The sequence below is a fragment of the Lygodium microphyllum genome, chromosome 13 (genome assembly GCF_053477565.2).
Source record: "Lygodium microphyllum isolate KBCC chromosome 13, Lygodium_microphyllum_v1.1.10, whole genome shotgun sequence".
Taxonomy (NCBI): domain Eukaryota; kingdom Viridiplantae; phylum Streptophyta; class Polypodiopsida; order Schizaeales; family Lygodiaceae; genus Lygodium; species Lygodium microphyllum.
Window position 1 is genome coordinate 121,976,799 of NC_141147.1, and position 21,677 is coordinate 121,998,475.

A 21,677-nucleotide genomic window follows, 5' to 3' on the forward strand; every position below is an offset into this window, starting at 1 on the left:
TGACACACTTCAATTGTGATAATCTTTAGTGCGGGTTGTTCTTGGCTTCTTCTTCTTGATTTCTCATAGTGGGTTGTTGACCTATTATTGTAGTTTCTTAGAATAGCATGCCATTTTTGATCTATGCATTCTTTATGAACCCACTTGTACTTGATAGTTTCTTGATTGCAATTTGTGGATAGCTCATTATTTACCTTGGCAGTATTTCTTGTTTAAAGCTTGATTTGGTAGTGGTTTGGGACTGATTTGTAGGAAACCACAACCTGTTTTGCCATTTTGTGCTCTTAGTTGGTCTCATTATCACTGACGGTTAATTGATTGTGCTATCTTCAATATTGAAAAATTGGATGGGACCAACCATAGCTATTGAAAAATAAAAATATGGCAAATTTTATGCAAAAATTGAAGGTTAGACCACGAAAAAATGAGGATGCCAAACCCAAAAACATTGGGGTCAAGGATTGGACTGAAAATTGAATGAGCCCAATCCTCGACCCCAATGTTTTATCACTCTCTAAGTAGGTTCACTACAATGTCGAGAACTGATAATCAAACTACACATGAGCTTTGGATATGGATTAAGAATCTTTATGATAAGCAGAGTCCTACATCTCAAATGTATTTATTGAAACAGTTGATGGACCTTTGCATGAAGGAAGTGACTTCTATGTATACACATTTGAATAAGTTTCACTCTATCACTAGCCATCTAACTTTGCATTAGCTTGAGTTCAAGGATAATTTGCATCCTTTGTTAATGATTGGTGCTCTTCCTGAGTTGTGGGACACTTTTAGTATAGCTCTATGTGCTAATATCTCAAAGGATGGGCTAGAATTGCATGATATTGAGAGAGCCCTCTTGATAGAAGGGGTGAATAGAAAGAATGTAGATACTTTCCATACGTCACATGCATGCTGTGGTAGAGACTCTCAAAGGTCTCAGTCTAAGACATGTGAACAATCTCACAATAAGTTGAAAAGGGTAAAGTGTAGGAAAGGAATGATGATCATAGCATTGTACCTAGCAAGTCTAGCGTCAAGATTGAGGAGATTAATGTGGCATAGCTTGATGTGTCTAATGATCTCATCTTGGTAGACTCTTCCTTGGATGCTTCCTAACTAACTAATGCTTTGCTAGGATGTACTCAGTGTTGGTTGATTTAGGAGCTTCCTTTCATGTGACCCCTAATAGAGAGTGGTTTCACTCCTATTGTAGTATGATTGGATGTGTCCGTTTGGGTAATGACCTAGCATTGGAGATAGTTAACACCATATTAGAGAATTTGGGAATCTCCCAAGTCCCACTTTCGAGTAAGGGGTAAAGATTTGGCCATGTGGCTAAATCTTAACCCATGCTTAAAAGTGAGACTTGGAAAGACAACCTACATAGTAATTAGGGTAGACTCCACATTCAAGTAAGGGGACAAGATTTGATCATGTGGCTAAATTTAAACTATATTGGGAATTTCCAAGCTATATGAGAATTTTTAAATTTTCTAATATAATATTAGTTGATATTGATGATATTCAAAAGCGGTTTGGTTCAAGCAGCATGTTCACTCTTCATGATGTACGTCATGTACCAGTTCTCACAAAGAACCTTATCTTTGTTGGCGCCTTGGATAATGCAAGTTATTTTCTCTCTTTTGGTGATTCCTCATGGAAGATTACTCATGGGAATCTTGTTATTGCACATGGTGCTATCTAGTACCCTCTATCCCTTGCTTATATCTAGATCCATTGACCATGTTTTGGCTGTGGCTACAATTCCACATGTATCGCTTTGGCATCATCGCCTTGGGCAAATATCTTTGAAAGGAATGAAAACTCTTACGAGTTCACCCCTAGACTATAAGTGTTTCGAGTCTTGTGATCATTGTTTATATGACAAGTATATATGTCATACACATAAGAAGTCTGGCATGAAGTGTATGGGTGAGTCTTTGACTCTTATATATTCAAATATATGTAGTCCCATTCCCTATTAGTTACTAGGTGGTGCGAAGTACTTTGTCACCTTGATTGATGATTACTCACATAAGGTATGGGCTTACCCTATTAAGAAAAAATTAGATGTCTTGCCTACCTTTCAGTGTTAGCTTGCTCTTGTTGAGAACCAGTTTGGGTAGGCTGAAATGCCTAAGGTCAGATAATGGGAGTGAGTATGTCTCAAAAGCTTTTAAGAAATTTTGTGATGAGTGGGGTATTAATCGTCTATTGAGTGTCCCTTGTACCCCTCTCTAGAATGGTATTGTCGAATGCATGAATAGGAGAGCTAGGCAAGCTTATCGTAGCACTTTTGGGTTGATGCAGTTACTACTGCCATATACTTGATTATTAGGTCCCCTTGCACCATTATTGATTGCCAGGTTACAAAGGAGGTATGGACTGGGAAACCTTTGACATATGGTCATTTACACGTCTTTGGTTGTAAGGCATTCTACCATTTTTCTAAATAAAAGTTTAATAAGCTAGATCCTAAGTTTGTGAAATGCATTTTTCTTGGTTATGGTGATGCACGTGAGATGGGTTATTGACTATGGGATCTGCATACTTGCCACATTATCTACAACCATGATGTCGTTTTCCATGAAAAAAACGATGCATAAACAATCTAAGCAGGTAGTTAGGGTATGTAGGGTGATCTTTGAGGAGGAGCCTCATGCTCCCATACAACCAGCTAGATAGCTTGCACAGTTAATGCTCTCATGGCCCATGATCCACTTGTTGTGTAGGATCATGAGACACTCCACTAGAGCCAGATATCAGCTGAGTACTTTACACCCTCCATGGATTATGTTATGGTCATAGATGCAGATGAGTCTTTCTCCTATATTGAGGCCATGCACATAGATGATAGTCACTCATGGGATAGGGCTATGCAGTTAGAGTTTGACTCCTTATAGATAAACCATATATGGGATTTGGTTGCTTTGCCTAGTGGCAAGAAGGCATTGCTATGCAAGTGAGTATACAAATTAAAAAGTATCCTTGGACACTTATAAGGCCAGATTGGTAGCTAAGGGTTTCAAGCAGGAACATAGTATTGACTTCGATGAATTCTTTTCTCCTATGGTCAAGATGAGGATGCGTGGTACTAGCATTGGTTGCTCAACTAGATCAGGACCTTTATCAGATGGATGTAAAGAATACTTTTTTACATGGGAACTTGCATGACGAGATTTATATGTAGTAGCCTTAAGGCTTTGAGAAAAAAGGTAGGGAACACCTAGTATGCAAGTTGAGAAAGAGCCTTTTTGGCTTTAAGCAGGGACTTAGTGAATGGTACCAAAAGTTTGATGTTTTTATGGATTCACACGGATGTATCTGTAGTGCTATGGATCCGTATTTATACATGAAGAAGACTCATGATGGTAGCCTTATGGTTTTGGTACTCTATATGGATGATATGATTATTGCTGGGAGTGCTTATGATGAGCTAGATGGCTTGAAAACTCACCTCAAGGAAGAGCTTTGAGATGAATTTGCATACCCTTGGGATGCGCATCATGCGGGATTGCTCTTAGTGGCTCCTTTATCTATCACAGAAGGAGTATATCTAGAAAATCCTTGAGTAGTTCCATATGCAAGATGGTAAGCTTATTGGCTGTCCTCTATCTTCTCACGTGAAGGTTAGTCAAGCCGATTTTTCACAGTAAAATGAATAGAAGACTAAGATGGCCAAGTTCCCTTACGCATCCACAATAGCAAGTAGTTTGATATATGCCATGATAGCCACTCATCTTAACATTGGATTTGCAATGGGAGTTATGGAATGCTATATGGCTACATCTAGTAGATGGCATTGGGATGTGGTGAAGGGTATCATGAGGTACCTAAAGGGCACAATAGATATGTGCATATGTTATGGTGGCCAGTATATATAGGAGTTGTGGGGTACACTGACTCTGATTATGTAGGACATACAGACAATAGGAAGTCCATCTTTGACTATGTCTTCACCTTTGTTGGAGGTGTTATTTTTTAGATGTCCAGGGTGTAGAAGTGCACGACTCTCTTTACTACCAAGGTCAAGTATGTTGTTGCCACTTAGGCTTGCAAGGAGGCTCTTTGGTTAGTTCGTCTAGTGGGGTAGACCTTGCTATTACTGATGTGGTCCCTACACTACATTCGGATTCTATGAGTGCTATTCAACTAGCCAATGATTTGGTCTTCCAACATGTGAAGACAAAGCACATTGAGATGCTTTACCACTTTATCCCCTGTGAGGTCATTGAGGATAAATCCATTGAGCTTGTTAAGATCTCAACAGACCAAAATCATGCAAATTTGCTCAACAAAAGTCTCTCAACAACAAAGCTTTTTGCCTTCCTTAGGAAGTTGATTAGCATTGGATGAGATAACATATTTTCTCATCCTGGTTTACTTATATACATTTGTACATGCCATTTTTTTCTCCTTCTCTTCTCACTAGGGACACATTCGCCTTTAAGTGGGAGGTTATTGGGGGTAAAGGCACGTGTGCCTAGTTGCCCATCTATTAGTTACATTAATAGTACCTGTACACCTGTGCATTGTAGGTGGTAGGCGCCCATCACTGTCACTTCATTCTTTATTCTTTCAGTGACATTTGAATAAGGGAAGGCTAGTCACACATTGTGACTGTTGGAGTTTCCACATCTTGTGTCTCTCTTCTCTCTCTTGCTCTTCCCACCATAGCTCTTGCTTTCGCTTGCAGGCTTCCACTCTAGGCTCACTCCCTTCAATGAGCTTAAGCCAAAGGAAAATGAGGCCATTAGTGATTATGTGACTAGCTTCCAAAGTATTTATAAGAAAATACCCCTTAGTAGAATGCCAAAGCCCAAATCTATTACCATTGTGTGATCAAGGAAGAGCTTTACAAAGCTCTAGCTCATAAGTCAAATCTAGACAATCAAAGTAGATGACCTATTAAGAGAGGAAAATAAGGAAAAAATGCAAATGACAAGCGTCATAATTTTGAGAAATGTTAAGAGAGAGGAGATGAAGTTGAGTTAATGCAAGATTTTGAGCTAATGAGGGTGGCTTATATAGGAACTTAATGCAAGATAAGTAGAATTGAAATAAGAGTTAATGAGGATAGTTGAAAGCCTCAAATCTAGGACTAATAGAAATAAAATATATTATATCCATTATGGCTATAACCATTTGCCATTCAGATGCTAGGAGCCTAGATGAAGAGTTTACTCCAATTGTGGGAGATGTAATCACAATGGAACATTGTATCACACTCCTAGAAGACTTCCATAATCAAAATTGTGTTTAAAAAAACCTTGTCAAGCTAATAGAAGTTACCATATGCCAAAGGTGCACCACAAGCTCTACCTATAACAAATTAGTAGGCATGTGGTACCAATAGAAGATATCACTTCCATAGGGAATCTAAGACCACCTTAGTCCCATAGCCACTCACCCATCAAATGATGTTCCCACCCACTATGAAGACGAACCACTAGAAGATGACTTGGCAAGGGCCCTTACATCTCTTGAAACAAAGAGGGTACTATCTTGTGATCATCCTTGGGTGCAAAAGAGGTTGTGGAATGATGTAACCAAGGGGAAAAATATTTCATTAGAGTTATGGTCAACCCAAACATGTATCATCTTGATACATTGATCAATGCCTTAAGTGTGGCATTACTCACCTTTCTTGGATTTCCCAAAGCATTAATCCTCAACTAGTAAGGCAATTGTGCCCTCTATGACGATAAGCCTTATATGACATTTAGTGATTGGATGTGGATTATGGGTCCATACCATTGAATATCATGACCAAGCTTGGAACCTCAATGCTAGATAGTTCATCCATTGGGAGGAATAAACATAAGAAAATGTAAAAAATGCAGGCTTACAAGGTGGTTCCTAAAGGCAAAGAGATGACAATCATAGCTCCTAGCAAGCTAAATTCCAAAGTAGGTATTGCTCACAAAAACCCTAAGATAGAAAAGATTGAAAGTGCGAAGATGAGAGAGTATTTGGATTGAACAAACCAAAAATTCATTTAAAAAAGTGAAAGACTTGGGTCATGGAGGCTCAAAAGAATTTTTAAGACAATGAAGCAGAGTTGCATATCAGTGCTCAAGGAATGGCAAGCACCATGCGTAGATCATGGTGCCTTTGGGAGATTTGAGTCCAACCCAAAAATGATATCCTTGTAAGGACAAAGTTGCATAAATCAAAAGGCAAGTACAAATAGATTTGAAGATGTGTATCTTGGAATGATTGCAACACTAGCCTCCACCCATGTCATTGCATATGGGATTTTTGGTGAAGCAAAATCCACTAATTTGTAGAGCCTTTAAATCTTGGCTTAAAGGGTCGAGTGAACCTATTCCTATTGATATAGCTTTTTAAGAGCTCAACCCAATAATGTATATTCTGAGCATTATGCCTAGTAAATTCTTAGGTGCTCTAGCAATGACCATCTTCTATGAAGGAGTTGAAAGGTACATTGTACTTCCAATAATTGCCCTAAGTGACATAATCAGGAAAGGGTTAATTAATACTAGTTCGATATGAGTATCTTCCAACTCTTGAGTGCTCCAATAATAGGGTATCACATCAATTGAGAATGTGCACTTCAATTTGATAGTGGGTTGATAGTTCAAAAGTCAAACATATTGGAGTCTCGAGGGGAGTGGGCAGTTAGAATTAGAGGAGTGCAATTCTTGGTCAAAGGAGTGGACTATGATCTCTTGCTAAGAAGACCTTGAATTAGGACAATCATTGAGGATTGGGAAATTGACATGTATTCTTTAAGAGTTGCACACATGTAGCTCATGTAGAAATATAGACTTGGAATATCTCCAAACTCAATGTTGAGGCCATTTGAGTCACGTTCAAGGTTGACACACAATGTTTCATAAGCCATAGACCACTAAAAAAAACACATCTCACACCTTGAGTATGAGAGGAATTCGATGCATGTACTTGTAGCCTTGATTTTCCTTTCTCGGAGATAGAAAAATACAAGATTGCTAACAATAGACCAAGTCTGCAAAATAAACTTGCAATAGCTAATCACATTGAGCTTGATGACCTACCCTTTATGCTAGTCTACATGATGCTCAGTTCACTATAGAATGATAGACTATTAGGAATGACATATGAGACTCCACTAAAACAAGTTTAAGATAATTAGAGCATTAGAGTTCCTAAGGGAAGGGCTTAATCACAACCTTTTATGTAACCTCAAGCCTTTGGAAGAGTTCGTAGAAGCTTTGACATTCAATTGTACTAAAGCACATGAATTGAAATTCATGTACTATTGTGCACTCTTAGACTAGAAATATTAGAAAGGCTATCATGTAAATATGGTCTTTTAGAACATGAATTTCAATTCATGTACTAAAGCACATGAATTGAAATTCATGTACTATTGTGTACTCTTAGACTATAAATATTAGAAAGGCTATCATGTAAATATGGTACTTGAGAACATGCATTGGAAGGAGAGGAATTACATAACGGATTCAAGGATGAGGCATGAGACAATAATAAATAAACGATCAATCAAGATAATATTGGACAAATCATATAATAGATCCTTGCCAAAACTTATCATAAAAGTACAATTGATTGGGAGTGGCTCAAACTCTTAGGGGTTTTAGAATGAGAGAGTTGGACTCAAACTACTTAATCTAACCACCCTATATTAAGTGTTGGGGTAAAGGCCAATGGCCAAAGGTTGGGCAGGCACCCCTTGTATATCTACACACTATACACTCATATATAAGTCAAGATAATGAAGAACCCATAAAAACTTTTTGTGCACACACACACACACACACACACACACACACACACACACACACACACACACACACACACACACACACACACACACACACACACACACACACACACACACACACACACACACACACACACACACACACACACACACACACACACACACACACACACACACACACACACACACACACACACACACACACACACACACACACACACACACACAAGCTTGTGATTCCACATCCTATGACTTTCTCTCAATTGCTATCATAGCATCATCATTGGGACTTTGTGGTTGGAGTAAGGAATGCAAGGAGCCAATGCCTTTTGCAAGATAGAGGAGGCAATGCTTATGCTATCATAGCATCATCATTGGGACTTTGTGATTGGAGTAAGGAATGCAAGGAGTCAATGCCTCTTGCAAGATAGAGGAGGCAATGCTTATGCTACCCAAATCTAAAAGAGGTACAAATTCTATCAGCGAGCTCTTTGATTTAAACAAGTGCTTTGATTAAGGATAAATCAAGGCTTAGTTTTAGGGATTTCATAGGCCAAGTTTAACGTATTTGGAAAGAAACTTAAAGATTGTTATCAAGGTCAATCAGTTGGTTTTTCAAATTGCTAAAGAAGGGATTGGATTCATGTATTGATGTATGTAAGTACGAGGGTTGCTTAAGCACATGGACAACTTGTTTTTTGAGAAGTAGGGGTCATTGAGCTATTTGAAGAAGCAAGGGCTCAACTTGTGGGATAAGAACAAGACTTGCTTTGGCCTATTCAGAGAGAGAACAAATAGGAAATTTGGTCTTTCATGGCTCATTGAGGTGAACTAGTTTGACAAAGCTCTTTTCATATTGGCACTTCTAGAGTTGGATATTTTGGAAGTTGTTAAGCTATGAACTAGATTATTGCTAGTTGGTTTCACATTGCAATCATTTGGAACTAGTTCAAATTATATCTCTTTGGCAAAATAGTTGTGTTCACATTACAAGCAATTGAACTTGTCATTTCTAATCCACATGTAGAGAACTATTTTCACACTAGAAAGCATTTGAACTAGTTGTTTTAGTGCATTGGTTTAGTTGGTTTATATTCACACTATAGAAAGAAAAACTAGTTGTTTTGAAAGTGTAAAAGGTGGTTTTTAATGAATGCTCAAACAAGTTTTTAGCATTTGATGAATGATACTCAATGACATGTGCAGTTTTCTAATGAATGGACAATATTTGATAAACAATTTTTAGTGAATTTTGGATTTTCTTGAAAGATCAATGTGAGCACAAGTATTATGTATGGATAGTCCTCAATACATTGCGAGATACATGATTACATGCAAAATCACAGAAGTGCTCTTTATTTCAAGAAAATGTGGATTTTTTGGGATATTCCATTTTCGTTTAAAAAAATCGCCATTGTGGTGAGCACTTTGCTGGTAGATATTTTGGTATTCTTGGTGGTGTGATTAAAATTATTTTGGTTGCTTATTAGTTTGCATCTATTGTAGTGGTTATGGCTTCATCATTTGCTTTGAAAAATGTATTATTTAACATTGAAAAGTTGAACGGCACTAACTTCTCCTCTTGGATGGAAAAATAAAGTTTTCATGCAAAAAAGAAATAGGTTAAGCCCATTAGATGAGAGGTGTAAAGCTCAAAGACATGGACAAATATGCTTGGGATGACTTCAATGAGTTTGCATGCTCTAATGTCATGTTGATGCTATCAAAATCAATGTACTTTAATGTGGGAAACAAGTTGTGCATATGGCATATGGAAAAAGCTTTGTAATATCTATGAAAGACAAAGTGATGCATCCCATGATTACTAGTTAAAAAGCTCATTGATCTTCATATGGAAGAGAGGACATCTATATCTAACCACGTGAATGAGTTCAACATTATTTTCAATTAGTTAGTAGCTCAAAAGATTGCTTTTGAGGATTTTGGCAAAGCCATGCTAAATTTACTTGTGACCTTTTTTGAAAGCTAGGATGCCTTTGGGACTTCTATTAGCAATTCAGTCCCTATTGGGAACTTAACTAGTGCAAATATTGAGAGCAACTTGCTTACTGAAGAGGTAACTAGAAAGAATAATATAAGCACTAAAAGATTCCAATGCATTTACAATGAGAGGGAGGTCTAATGGAAGGATGTAGAATGTTTCTACTACAACAAGAAGAGTCGTATAAAAAAGAATGCTTTAAATGGAAGAAGACATGGAAAGGCAAACAAAAGACCAATGACAAAGGAAAAAAGGAAGAGAAACCCAAGGCAAAGATTGAGGAAGTAAACACTATTTGCAACAATAGTGGTGATGGTCATGCCTTGTATGTATCTACTCTACATGATGCATTTCTTGTTGATATTGATGATAATATGTCAAATTATTGGATCATTGACTCAGAAGCATACTTTTATGTTACTCCACATTAGACATGGTTTGTTTCTTATGATGAGGTAGAAAAGGATGTGTCCATTTGTGTAATGACTATGTATGGAAATTGTTGGAGTGGGAGATGTACATCTATATCATACTAATGGTTTTTCCCTTTGTGCTCAAGGATGCATGACATGTACTAGTTATAGCTTATTAGATGACTATAAATACTTGTTATCTTTGGTAGTCATTAGTGGAAGGTTTGCAAAGGGTCTCTTGTTGTTTCACAAGGGACAAAGTTTGCTGGCACTTTCTACTCTTTGCATATGTCTATTATAAAGGATTGTATTGTAGTTGTGACTAAGTATCCATCTATATCTCTTAGGCATTACCATTTGGATCACATGTTTGTGAACAAGGATGAGATTCTTTTTGTTTGTAGTACCTTTTTCCTTTTAAGTTTTGAAACTTTGATATGTGTAAGTATTGTATGTATGGGAGCAAACTAAAAAGTTGCACAAGAAGAATCTTGGTACAAAGAAATCTAAACCATTGGAATTAGTTCATAGTAATGTGTATGGGCCTATGTCTGTAATGTTGTTGGAAGGAACACCATACTTTGTCAAAGTTATTGAAGATGCTATATAGGTAGCATAGGTATATCCTATTTGAAAAAAGAGAGATTCAAATGCTTGTGTAGTATTGATAATGGTGGGGAGTATACTTCTCATGTCTTTTTGTGAAATGTGAGGTATCATGAGAGAGTTGACTGCACCTAAAAACCCACCTCAAAACGGGGTTGCAGAAAAGATTAATAGGACCATACAAGAAATGATTCAAAGCATGATATCTAATGCAGGTCTTATATATAACTTTTGTGTTGAAGCTATTAACACATGTGAAAGTTAGACGCGACACACAGTATAAGATTTGATATAGAAGTAGAGAGTACACATAAAATAGAAATTTCTTTAATTCCAAACATAATTGATACAAAGATGGCTTGGAAAAACATAGATGGTGATCTAAATAGATGACATGTGAAGAGCTTAAGACTAGCTAGAAGAACTCTAGTTGGGCGAACGATAGATGATCGAGGCTCTAGGGGATGAGTTACCCTTTATAACTAGGTTAGGCTAGCTGAACTACCAACATAGCATAGTATGAAGGTGCTCAAACTTAGCTACTCTATCTAACCCAAATTGAATAGGTGCTCAATAAACCTTCATGCACATTTATGCCTTGCGAGATTTGGCATGCAAAAATCCTTCTATTCACATTGTGTGTTCTTGGATGCTTTACTTATGCTCATATAGCAAGAAAAACAACCCATGAAGTTGGATGATGATAAGACCATGAAATGCATTTTTTGGGGGGTACAAGAATGTAACTAAACACTTTATGAACCTATTAAAGAAGAAAGTCATTACTAGTAAGCATATGATATTTGTCAAAACGACATTTTGACCCTTTCTCACATGTAAATTGTAACAAAATGTAGCAATAGAATATATTTTCATACTTTCTCTTTTTGGTTTGGACAAATCAATGGAGATCATGGCTCTTTGCCATCTACATAATCTCATGTACATCTAAAGATATTGTCCATTAATAAACTATTTGGATGAGGTAGTGCTTAAGGAGATTAGCCATTGCTAAGTCCAAATAGTTTCTAAAACAGGTTTACAAACTATCAAACATGGTAAATTGGTCACTTCTTCACCCAGGAGAACAAATGTTGGTGGGACTCGTTTTCATGCTTCATGTATTGATGACCATGCTCTTGTTGCTCCTATTTATGCTACAGAGGAGGGAATCTCATTAGAAAAAGAGGTGTTCATTGGATGTAGGCCATGAATGATGCATTAATGAGTATGATTTGATCCTTAGAAATGATGCATGGGATTTGATTGACCTTCTTGAGGGAAAAAAGACCATTCATACTAGGTGGGTCTACGAGTTGAATAGGAAACTAGATGCTAGCATTGATCCCTACAAGTCTTAGCTTGTTGCAAAGGGTTTGCTCAATGGAAGGGGATTGATTATGATAAGACTTTTGCACTTTCTTCACATGTGACTACCACTCACTTATTGTAATGGCTTCTCACTATGGATGGAATGTACATAAGCTACAGAAGTAAATGCTAGCATTGATCACTATAAGGCTCAACTTCTAGTAAAGGATTATGTCAAAAGAAGGGAGTCAATTATGATGAGACTTTATCACCTACTTTACATATGACCACCATTTGATCTCTTCTTGCAAATGTTGCACATTATGGATGGAATGGACATGAGCTCGATATTAAGACTATTTTCTTTAATGGAAACTTCTATTAGGAGATATATGTTTTGTAGCCTCTTTGTTTAGCTGGTTAAGGACATGAGGCAAAAGTACGTAGGTTGAGAAAGGCCGTTATGGTCTTAAACAAGCACCTCAAGCTTGGTATGAGAAGGTAAATGGATCCTTGCTGGCTTGTGGATTTTGCAATAGTTTGGTTAAGAGTACACTCTATGTATGAAAAGATGAAGGATCTCTTTGGGTTATTAATTTCTTTGTGGATGATTTGCTCCTCAATCACTGATCTAAATGAGGTTGCAATTTTATCCATCAAGACTGATTTTACACCATATTTGAGATGCCATACTTGGGATTATGGCACTAGTACTTAGAGTATTCACCTGACACAACAACAAGATGGCATTGGTATGTAGTAGAATAAGTACATTCAAGTTCTAAGTGATCTAGTTGATCATCCTTATATCATCACAAATTTGGTTGCCTTCTTTATGTTTGCCACACTTTATTGAATGTGTTATTTACGATATTAAATGTGAGAAAGTTTTGCCACATTCAAAGCATTGGAAAGGTATGGAGAGGATATTTTTCTACTCTAAAAGTACAAATAATTATGCTTTATTCTACTCATATATAATGATCCACAATTTTATGCTTTTTGTGACTTTGAGTGGGAATCATATTATAACCTTAGAGTCTCCACGAGTGGATTTTGCCTTTATCTTGGTACTTATGACAAAGAAAAAAGAAATGTATAATGGCTACTTCCACCCATGAAGATCAGGATAGGACAACAGTCTCACAAAAAAAAACCTATGATGGGCACTTTTGCCTATAGACTTGAGTATATGTAGATTTTATAGCTATAGTGGGTAGTACAATTTGTTGCCAAATTGGACGTTTATGAGTCATCCCTTACCACTATCTACATTGATAGTCACATGGCTTTGATACTTGCAAATAATCTAGTCTTTAGTGCTAGCATATAGCATGTTGAAGTGCATTAGCATTGTGTGGAAGTGACACTTCGCAAATAGCAAGATGAGCTTGGTTTATGTGCCTCCTTCAGTTAGCTTGGCAAGTCTATTCACAAAGACTCTCATTGTGAGAAGTTTGAAGATTTTCAAAATGATTTAAAAATTGCTACTCTTGTTGTATGATCCTCCATATCCATGCAATTGTTGAAAAACACTTCACAAAATGAGAATGCAACAATAAGGATGCACCTGACAAATTTTTTGTTTGTTGCAATCAATACCTTGTATGTAGCTTGTACAGGATAGAAAGAGCATCATAGAACCATGCTAGGCTACTACAACTAACTTGTTTCACGATTTAAGACAAAAGGAGAAAATTCAAGCTATAGATATTTTGGTCACATGCAATACCAAATTGAAGAAAGAAGGAAATGAATTTTAGAGGAAGGGTTTAATGATTTCTAGTCACCACCTCCAATGCATTAGTGGACCATGTGGTAGGCACAACTAAAAGTGCAGTGATGAAAAGAACAAATCTAAAAAGTAAGGCAAATAAGCATGGTAAAGGCTACTAGGACCTTATTCACTTTTAGAGGGTTGCTACCACACTAAGTGAGTTCTAGCTTTACAACAACTATACCACATGTAATAACAAACATCTTTAGCTTGAGTCTTATCTTGGATCATTGTACTAGTTTTGCAAGATTAGAGATTCCTAGAGTTGGAAGTAGGCCTATCATCCAATACACTATGTTGTGCTTTCTGACATTCATATCATCAACTTGAATGGCCCTAGCTTGTGTATCTTCCGTTGATAGTATAATTTGAGACTAAGTTTGCCCTTTGTTATTGCAATTGTTCATTTCAATCGTTAAGTAATTTAGCTTTTAGAACCATTTTCTATTTCACTTTGAATTATTCACCTCACCCCCACATATCAAGAGACAACAATAGCCCTTCATCTAGCACCTTGGCTTAATGTGAATAAAATTAGTATCATGCGGCTAGAAATAGGTCAATAGGGGTGAAAGTCAATAGAGGTTGACAAAAGAAGTTAATCCTTATATGAGTGTGGAAGGGTGAGATAACTTAAGGATAGCATTTTCAATTTATATGGATATAATGCGTTGCTTCCTCTTTATCTCCCCGAGCTCCCTCTCTCTATTCTTTTGTATCTTTCATCTCTCACCTTTTCACTTACATTTTTGTCTTTTCTCTCCCATTCGTCTCACACAACTCTCACTCACTCACTCTCTCTCTATCTCTCTCCGCTTTCTCTCTCTTTTTTTTCTCTTTCCTCCTTTTTCGCCTTTTTTTTGTCTTCTATGTATGTGTGTGTTCGTTTTTCTCTATTCTCTCTCATCATCATCTCCTCTCTCTATCTCATGTCCATATACAATACCAAAGAAGAGAATCTTCAACAATGAGCTTGTAGAGGTTGATAGAATAAGAAAATCCTTAAAAAGTGTGGAAGGGTGAGATCATTTAAGGATAGCCTTTTAAATTTTTGTGGATATAATACCCATAAAAGAGATAATCTTAAACAATGATTGTCATTCTACTTTCAGCTCGATCATGTGGATGATAATTCTAGTTAACCATCACTCTCCATAATTTCTACATTTAATCTCATAATTACATTTACGATTACAATAGCTTAAATCCACTCATTCACTAACTCTAACAAGTGCACACTTGCACACACTCTAATCAATTTTAGCTTGAAATTATTTCATACTCTGACCATAATAAGGTTTGCTAATTGAAAGGATGTTCAAGATCTTTCAAATTAGGTGGACATAGAGAAGATAATTATTAGTACACCTTCAATGAAAATCATCTCCATCAATGTGCTTTGGATTGATCTTTGATGGCCTACCATAATTAACATCACATATTAGTAAACATTTGCTCCCTTTTGTCACATCTTTGTGGATCAAGATTTTGTTTGTCACATACATGAGTAATCATAAACTTGCCTACGTTGTATTGTAATCATACATTAACTCAAGTAGACGAACTCTCTCCTTACAGTACCAACAATGGATTAATCAAAAGCTCAATCAAGAGTAAAGACATGGCATAGCAAATGACTGAGGAAGGCACCCACTTTGTTGGAGTGTAATTTTCAGCTAGGAAGTTCCCCATGCCCCCAAAGACTATTGACCCCATGCTAAAGACGCCACTGAATCACTTGAATTCTTCGAGCTATGTATCGGTCGATGTAAAGAAATCCTCCTCCATGATGTCAAAAAGTTCTTCAGCCTGCAAGAGGCTTCAGCATCGGCAAATGTTGCTTTGACGGTTTTGGCTCAAGATTGGTAACTCAGATGCTTGAACGCCTTTTAAAACATCTAATTCTACAGCTATCTCAACTACTAACAGTTCTCCAAATATAAACCAAGGGCTCAATCTTTGCAAACATTGGGGATGAAGGATTGAAGGCTTCCTTAGTAATCATCCCCAACATCGAGTCCAACATTCCCCCTCGTTTCCTTCCACAAGACTTAGAAGAATATGGACGTTACATTCATGAGGAGAAAGTGGGCAATATATGCAGTGGTTTCGACACATTCAATAAAAAAGCCCCAAAATTTCCTAGGTGTAGTCATTACTAGCAAGAGACATAAATCTTTCCTCAACAGTGGCCTAGTTTTTTAAACAATACCGAATATGCTGTACTCTAAAGAGATTAGTTAGTCCAAGGAAATTAAGACAAACTATTAAGTCATATTAAGACCATTGCTCCTCCACTTTGTGGTGAAGGTGCACCATACCCACGATTTCAAAACCCAAGTATTCTCTCTTTTCATCGCTAGACATCCAAGCCAGTAACATCCTAGGAATCACATCGATTCCAGTCAACCACCAGATGAGGAACACCCGAGTCCTCTGTGCAACCTATAAGATTAAACTAGGATATTGCTTGAGCCAAGTTCTTGGTACAAGTTCTGAGAACGGTTTAGAATATTTGTAGACTTGAGACATCGTTAATTACGTGTCTAAAAGGCTGCTGCAAACATGCGAAATCCATATGCTCGACTAAAATGACACGACCAAAACAGCCACATAGCTACTAGCAGAAAGATGAAACCTATTGAAACCCTTGAACACACTGAGTCTTGCACTGGGATGCATAAATAGTAATCAACGTCATATGAAAACCTCCATTCATATGTTGGACAAATCACAAATAACCACTCTTGCTGATATCGTAGAAGCCACATACCTACCTCCAATGCAATCAAACACTGAGAATCCAAACAAGATTGGACAACATGAACTTTTCGAGGGAGGCAAAGACCTTGTTCTCAACCTATATAAAATGTTTCATACTGACAATGGATACTTATAGGTGGCATCAACCATCCGACTTTGACATTCCAAACTTCCCAAGTTATGCGACTCCAAAACACAAAGGGTATCTTCTTTACTTATTTTGACCCAATCCCACATATGGTTTCCTTCCAAAAAGCTGGCTACATCCGATCATATTCTGGACCACAGCATGTTAGTTTAGAATCTAGGAGATATACAACACCACTAATATTTTCCCATACTGGACATATGACAAGGACAACTCCTTGGGATAGGCAGCATTTGTACTTATGGTGAGTGATAGCCTTGGGACTTGCCTAGAGATTTCAAAGAGCACTTTGAAATGTGCCACATAAGGGCCAATGAATGATGACTTGGACCAGATTGTACGGGGCCAATCGATTGTGCTTGATCTTCACATTATGGGCTGGTGGCTTGTAAATCTCAAAAGAGTTAGACATTGGAGTACATGATATTGTTGGCCTCCTAAGCACAAGGTCATCCATATTGTTGGACTCCATAGTTTAATGTTATTTCATATAGTCAGGTATTTGGGATTCAGGTAAAGAGAAATAAGATCAAGAAATGGAAAAGTATGAACGCTTGTTGCATGACTGGTGTATGTACATATTGCAGTGCACATTGTTGGAGCTGGTGACTCCACATTTTGATGATCTCTCATAAGTAATATACCAAGCAGCAGGATTGGGAAGAAGTGCTTCTGAACTGAATAAAAGCACTAGAAAGGAACTGGATAAAAGAAGACCTGAAAATTTTTACGAACTGCAATAGCCATAAATTACAGGAGTAAAGGTGATCCTCCATATTGTCAAATTTATCTTCTTCATATACATGAACCAGAACATCCAGGGTAAATTGATACAGCTTGGTTGTATGTTGAGCGTGAAAAGGTAACCTCCATAACAATATTTCCACATGCCCTGTCATAAAACTGGATAACTCATGTGAAATTCTTACAAATGTGGGATTTTTATGGTTCCCAAATGCCGGTTTCTTGTGCATCATCAATGGCAGCAGAAGTTTCCAATACCTTCTTAGGGAAATGGAGAGCTCGTTTTCACTCCTAGGAAAGTATTTACCTGGGATAGGATTGGAGAAGGCCATCATATAATGGCAAAAGCTCTTGATAAAATTATTTTGTATATGTATGAAGCAAAACTTCTGCTATTGCATGATAATGTCTGGTTTTATGTATAGATGAAAAGGTCCCGTATACAATGACATTTCCACATGCCCTCTCAGGAAAATGGACATGCTAATTGCAAGATAGGACAAAACTGGCTGTATTTAGAACAATGCAGGCCTGTCGACGTCATGCAAAAACTGGACTTTGTAGTGGGTATAACTACACTAATCCTTTTAACTTTGTACATACTTGTCTGCCTACAAAACTTCCATTTGAAAGATTTGAGGATTTGAGGTTTGAAAGATCTGAGCTAAAAACTTTTTAGAAACATGAATCCACTTATTCAAGGACAGTGCAGATGAAAGAGCACTTGCTTGGAGCTTCTAATAGTTGACTGGATCCTTTCATCTGCATCTCACAACATGTTACATGGATGGATTGGTGTGCGTAGCTCGATGAAAGATCATCTTCAGATAAAGTTACTTCAGTAGAACTTCCTCCTAATCATGGGATGGTGGTCAGCCTGCTTCAGTTCAAACAGAAAATGTGCCAGAGACAAGATCTCGTGTTGAGGCCAAAAAGCAGATCACTTGAAAAACTAATGTTGTTACTTCCTAAAAGTTGTGCAGCTTACCTGAATACAGGTGCTACGACTGTCATACAGTCCACTGTAACTTGTACACAAGATGAGCATTCTTCATAATTAAGCAGTTGCAGAAATCACCCTTGTACTGGTTCCATTTGTAGAAGCTTGCACAATCTAATTTAATGGTGAATATTTAGTGAATTTCAGAGGAGAATCACCATAATAAGCCCAAGAAAACAAGAAATATACCAAGTCATCTTTAAGAGGAACAAGTGTAAAAGGTTCCTGCTCCAGTATGCCTCCATGCTCCTGGAACATTTTTGCTATGTCCTGGATATGTGCAAAAACTTGTCTTTAGCAAGAAAAAACATTGCGGTGAAAACTAGAGCTTTATATTCATACTTCAACTATCTTAAAATCAAACACACCATAACAGGTAAGGTGGCTTCAGAAATTCATGTTAGATCCAAACCTGGCCCGACATGGCATCAAATTGAAGAAGATGCTCTAGCATTGCCTCCAACACCTTCCGATTCTTTCTTAGCAGATCAGTCGCTTTCATTGATGCAGCATTATACAACTGCAGAAAAGACGAACATCATTCATAGCATAATGAGCAGTTTATACTTACATGAACTTGTAGGCACATGGATTCCTGTCCTCTGGGCATGCCCATTTTCACATCACAATTTATAGTAAGACAAGCAAACAAAGAAAATGGCATTGCTGATCCCTCTCACACATAAGAAGCTGCAATGATTAGCTCTAGTGGACACCTGGAAGTGACTCGTTTACCAGTTATTCTCCTAAGGATGAGCTTGATGACAAGGTGGTTAGCTAGGTTAGGTACCATTCAATTGATACATGTTCCAAAACGAGTACACAGTATACAGCAGGCTTGAATGAAAAGACCTTGCATAGCAAGCTTGCATAGCAAAATAAAAGACCTTGCATAGCAAGCTTGAATGAAAATCATAAGCATCTAAAGTGTTGGCTAATATATGAATCTGCAAGTACAAGACACTGATAAGATGCATAATGAAATCCTATCCCGTACAACTCATGAAGTAGAAGGCAGTGTAATTTTATGACAGGTGTTTACATAAAAAAGTCTAGGTCAACTTTTCTATTAAAAACACCTTGGAGAAAATCCCCTTGCAGTGGAATACAAAGTACAAAGAGCCCTTTAGAGAGTACCTAAGTACATTACAGATACAATGGTTGTGCGAACAATTAATCTAGTGGGCTATAATGCTAGATCATCTAAGAGGCAGTGTGAAAAAAGGTGCAGGAGTCTGAGCTCCACAAGAAGGCATTGTACTCCTCATCTAAGTGCCACCCTATAGACTCTCCCATTGGATCTCTGGGCAAATCCTTGAGAAAGTCTCTACAGTAGAGACATCCTGGAGGTATGTAGTATGGCTGCACCTTGCAGTCCAAATGTGCCAAGAAATAATGCTAGCAATCAGCTCCCATATGTGACAATGGCCTTGGGTCCATTGTGCTTGTGAATAATCAAGAGTGGTGATCCTACTCATATGCTTTTACCAATATGAGAAAGACATCGCTCCCCTGAAAAATCTCATATCCACATGTTGTTGGGCCTCTGTTTGTTACTCAAGAACGGTCCCCCCCAAGCCTCCAGGTCACAACCATGGCCTTTGTTGTGCCTGCCATGTCCAAGACATGTACCAATCAAAGTAACATGGGATGACCATTTTCTAGCTTCGTCTCCCCATCCCATCCCGTCCCCATATCATCCCAATCCCGTCCCCATGTTAGAGCCCTCTCTAGTGGTGACAGGGAATGGCATGTCCTATTTGACAAGGAATTATGTAAGATACCTTCTATGCCATTCAGTTTCACTTGCAGGTCATCTATAGACTTTCAGGAAATCTATATTCTTTTCAACCCATATAACATGGACGTTTTCTGTTGGGGAATCTACTTCTAACTGTGCTGCTGAAAAGTAGATCATGAGCCAAAAAAGGATATGCCATGGACCTCCTTTACATGAAACTTGGTCTGGACCGAGCTATGGAACATACCTGACGTGCTTTGTTTTCCAAGTCAGCTTCCAAATCATCACCCATGCTCAATGTTCTATCCTGCATCCAAAAACCCATTAACGGACTTCCTTTTGTGACATAGTAAAAGAATGAAAGCAGTATGCATAACCATAAATTACTGGGCATTCTAGGAAGACAGAGAAAAGAGAGGAGGTGATATCTCCCCTCCAAAGGACATCTGAATACAACACGTGCATATGTCTTCAAGCATGTGACATAATGCACCCAGCACATGTGCAAAGAGCGATTGTACTATGTACACTTAACTGTAAACTACTAAATATTCTTGAAACCAATCTTAAACAAGAAAAGAGCTTCAAAGACGATTTCCCCCCCTCATAGTGGGACACCTAAACGGGAAAACATAGTAGTGCAATGTAAAAAATAGACGAGCATTTAGTTTTGTGCAGTACACACAGAGCCAGAGATGTATCATGCATATCCATACACCATTGGATATTCTATGAACCAATCTTAAACAAGAAACGACCTTTTAAAGATAGAATCCCCTCCCACAAGAATGTCTAAACACAACAACATAAAATGAAGCTCAAGAGTAAGGAAAGGCCACTCCAACATCATATAAACTGATGCCCAGTGACTAGGAATCCAAGGGCATAACCACGTGCCTGCTTGTCCAGTTCCTAGCTACAAGGCTAAAGGGACATATGAAGAGGTAGTGTCACATATACAAACGTAGAAGCATATAACTGAAAAGATGGGTGCAAACCCATGCATATAAAGGTATGAACGCATATCTACATGTCCAAAGATTTCTTCACATAGCCTTAGGGCTTAAGTCATAAGCACATGAGCTGAGTCACAAAGATACAAGGACATGTCACACATGCGAAGAAAGGAGCTTCTAGCGATTAGCAAACAGGACCAAAAACAACCAAAATTTTAACACACACTGACAAGACAAATCACAACCACAATTTCCAAAGTAGAGTCACATAATCAAATGCATAGCCACATAGAGACAAGACTAACTCCATAACCATAATTCCATGATCCCAAGGTCTTAGCAAACATCCAAACCATAGCACATTTCCAATGCATATACACATAACCACACTTTTCAAAGCAAAGTCTTAGAAACAAATAAAGGGTCAGATTTTCAAAAGTGTACTTATATATGCATTGCACCA

General features: G+C 37.7%; 1 protein-coding gene across 3 annotated transcripts in view; it reads right to left on the minus strand.

Annotated features, from left to right (window-relative positions):
* Window positions 1-17,300: 17,300 nt before the first annotated feature.
* The window catches only part of EMB2458 (FtsH extracellular protease family), a 166,235-nt gene continuing 161,858 nt past the window's right edge, over window positions 17,301-21,677 (minus strand). The window contains exons 15-19 of one of the 3 annotated variants that reach the window (XM_087691687.1): window positions 20,506-20,565; window positions 18,930-19,037; window positions 18,707-18,787; window positions 18,506-18,631; window positions 17,301-18,394 (exon numbers count right to left, since the gene is read on the minus strand). In XM_087691687.1, coding sequence (XP_087547813.1) covers window positions 18,575-18,631; window positions 18,707-18,787; window positions 18,930-19,037; window positions 20,506-20,565 — 306 coding nt within the window. In that variant the 3' untranslated portion in view covers window positions 17,301-18,394; window positions 18,506-18,574. Of the gene's footprint in view, window positions 18,398-18,505; window positions 18,632-18,706; window positions 18,788-18,929; window positions 19,038-20,505; window positions 20,566-21,677 lie in introns of all 3 variants that reach the window. The other 2 variants (XM_087691686.1, XM_087691685.1) reach the window with 2 other exon arrangements.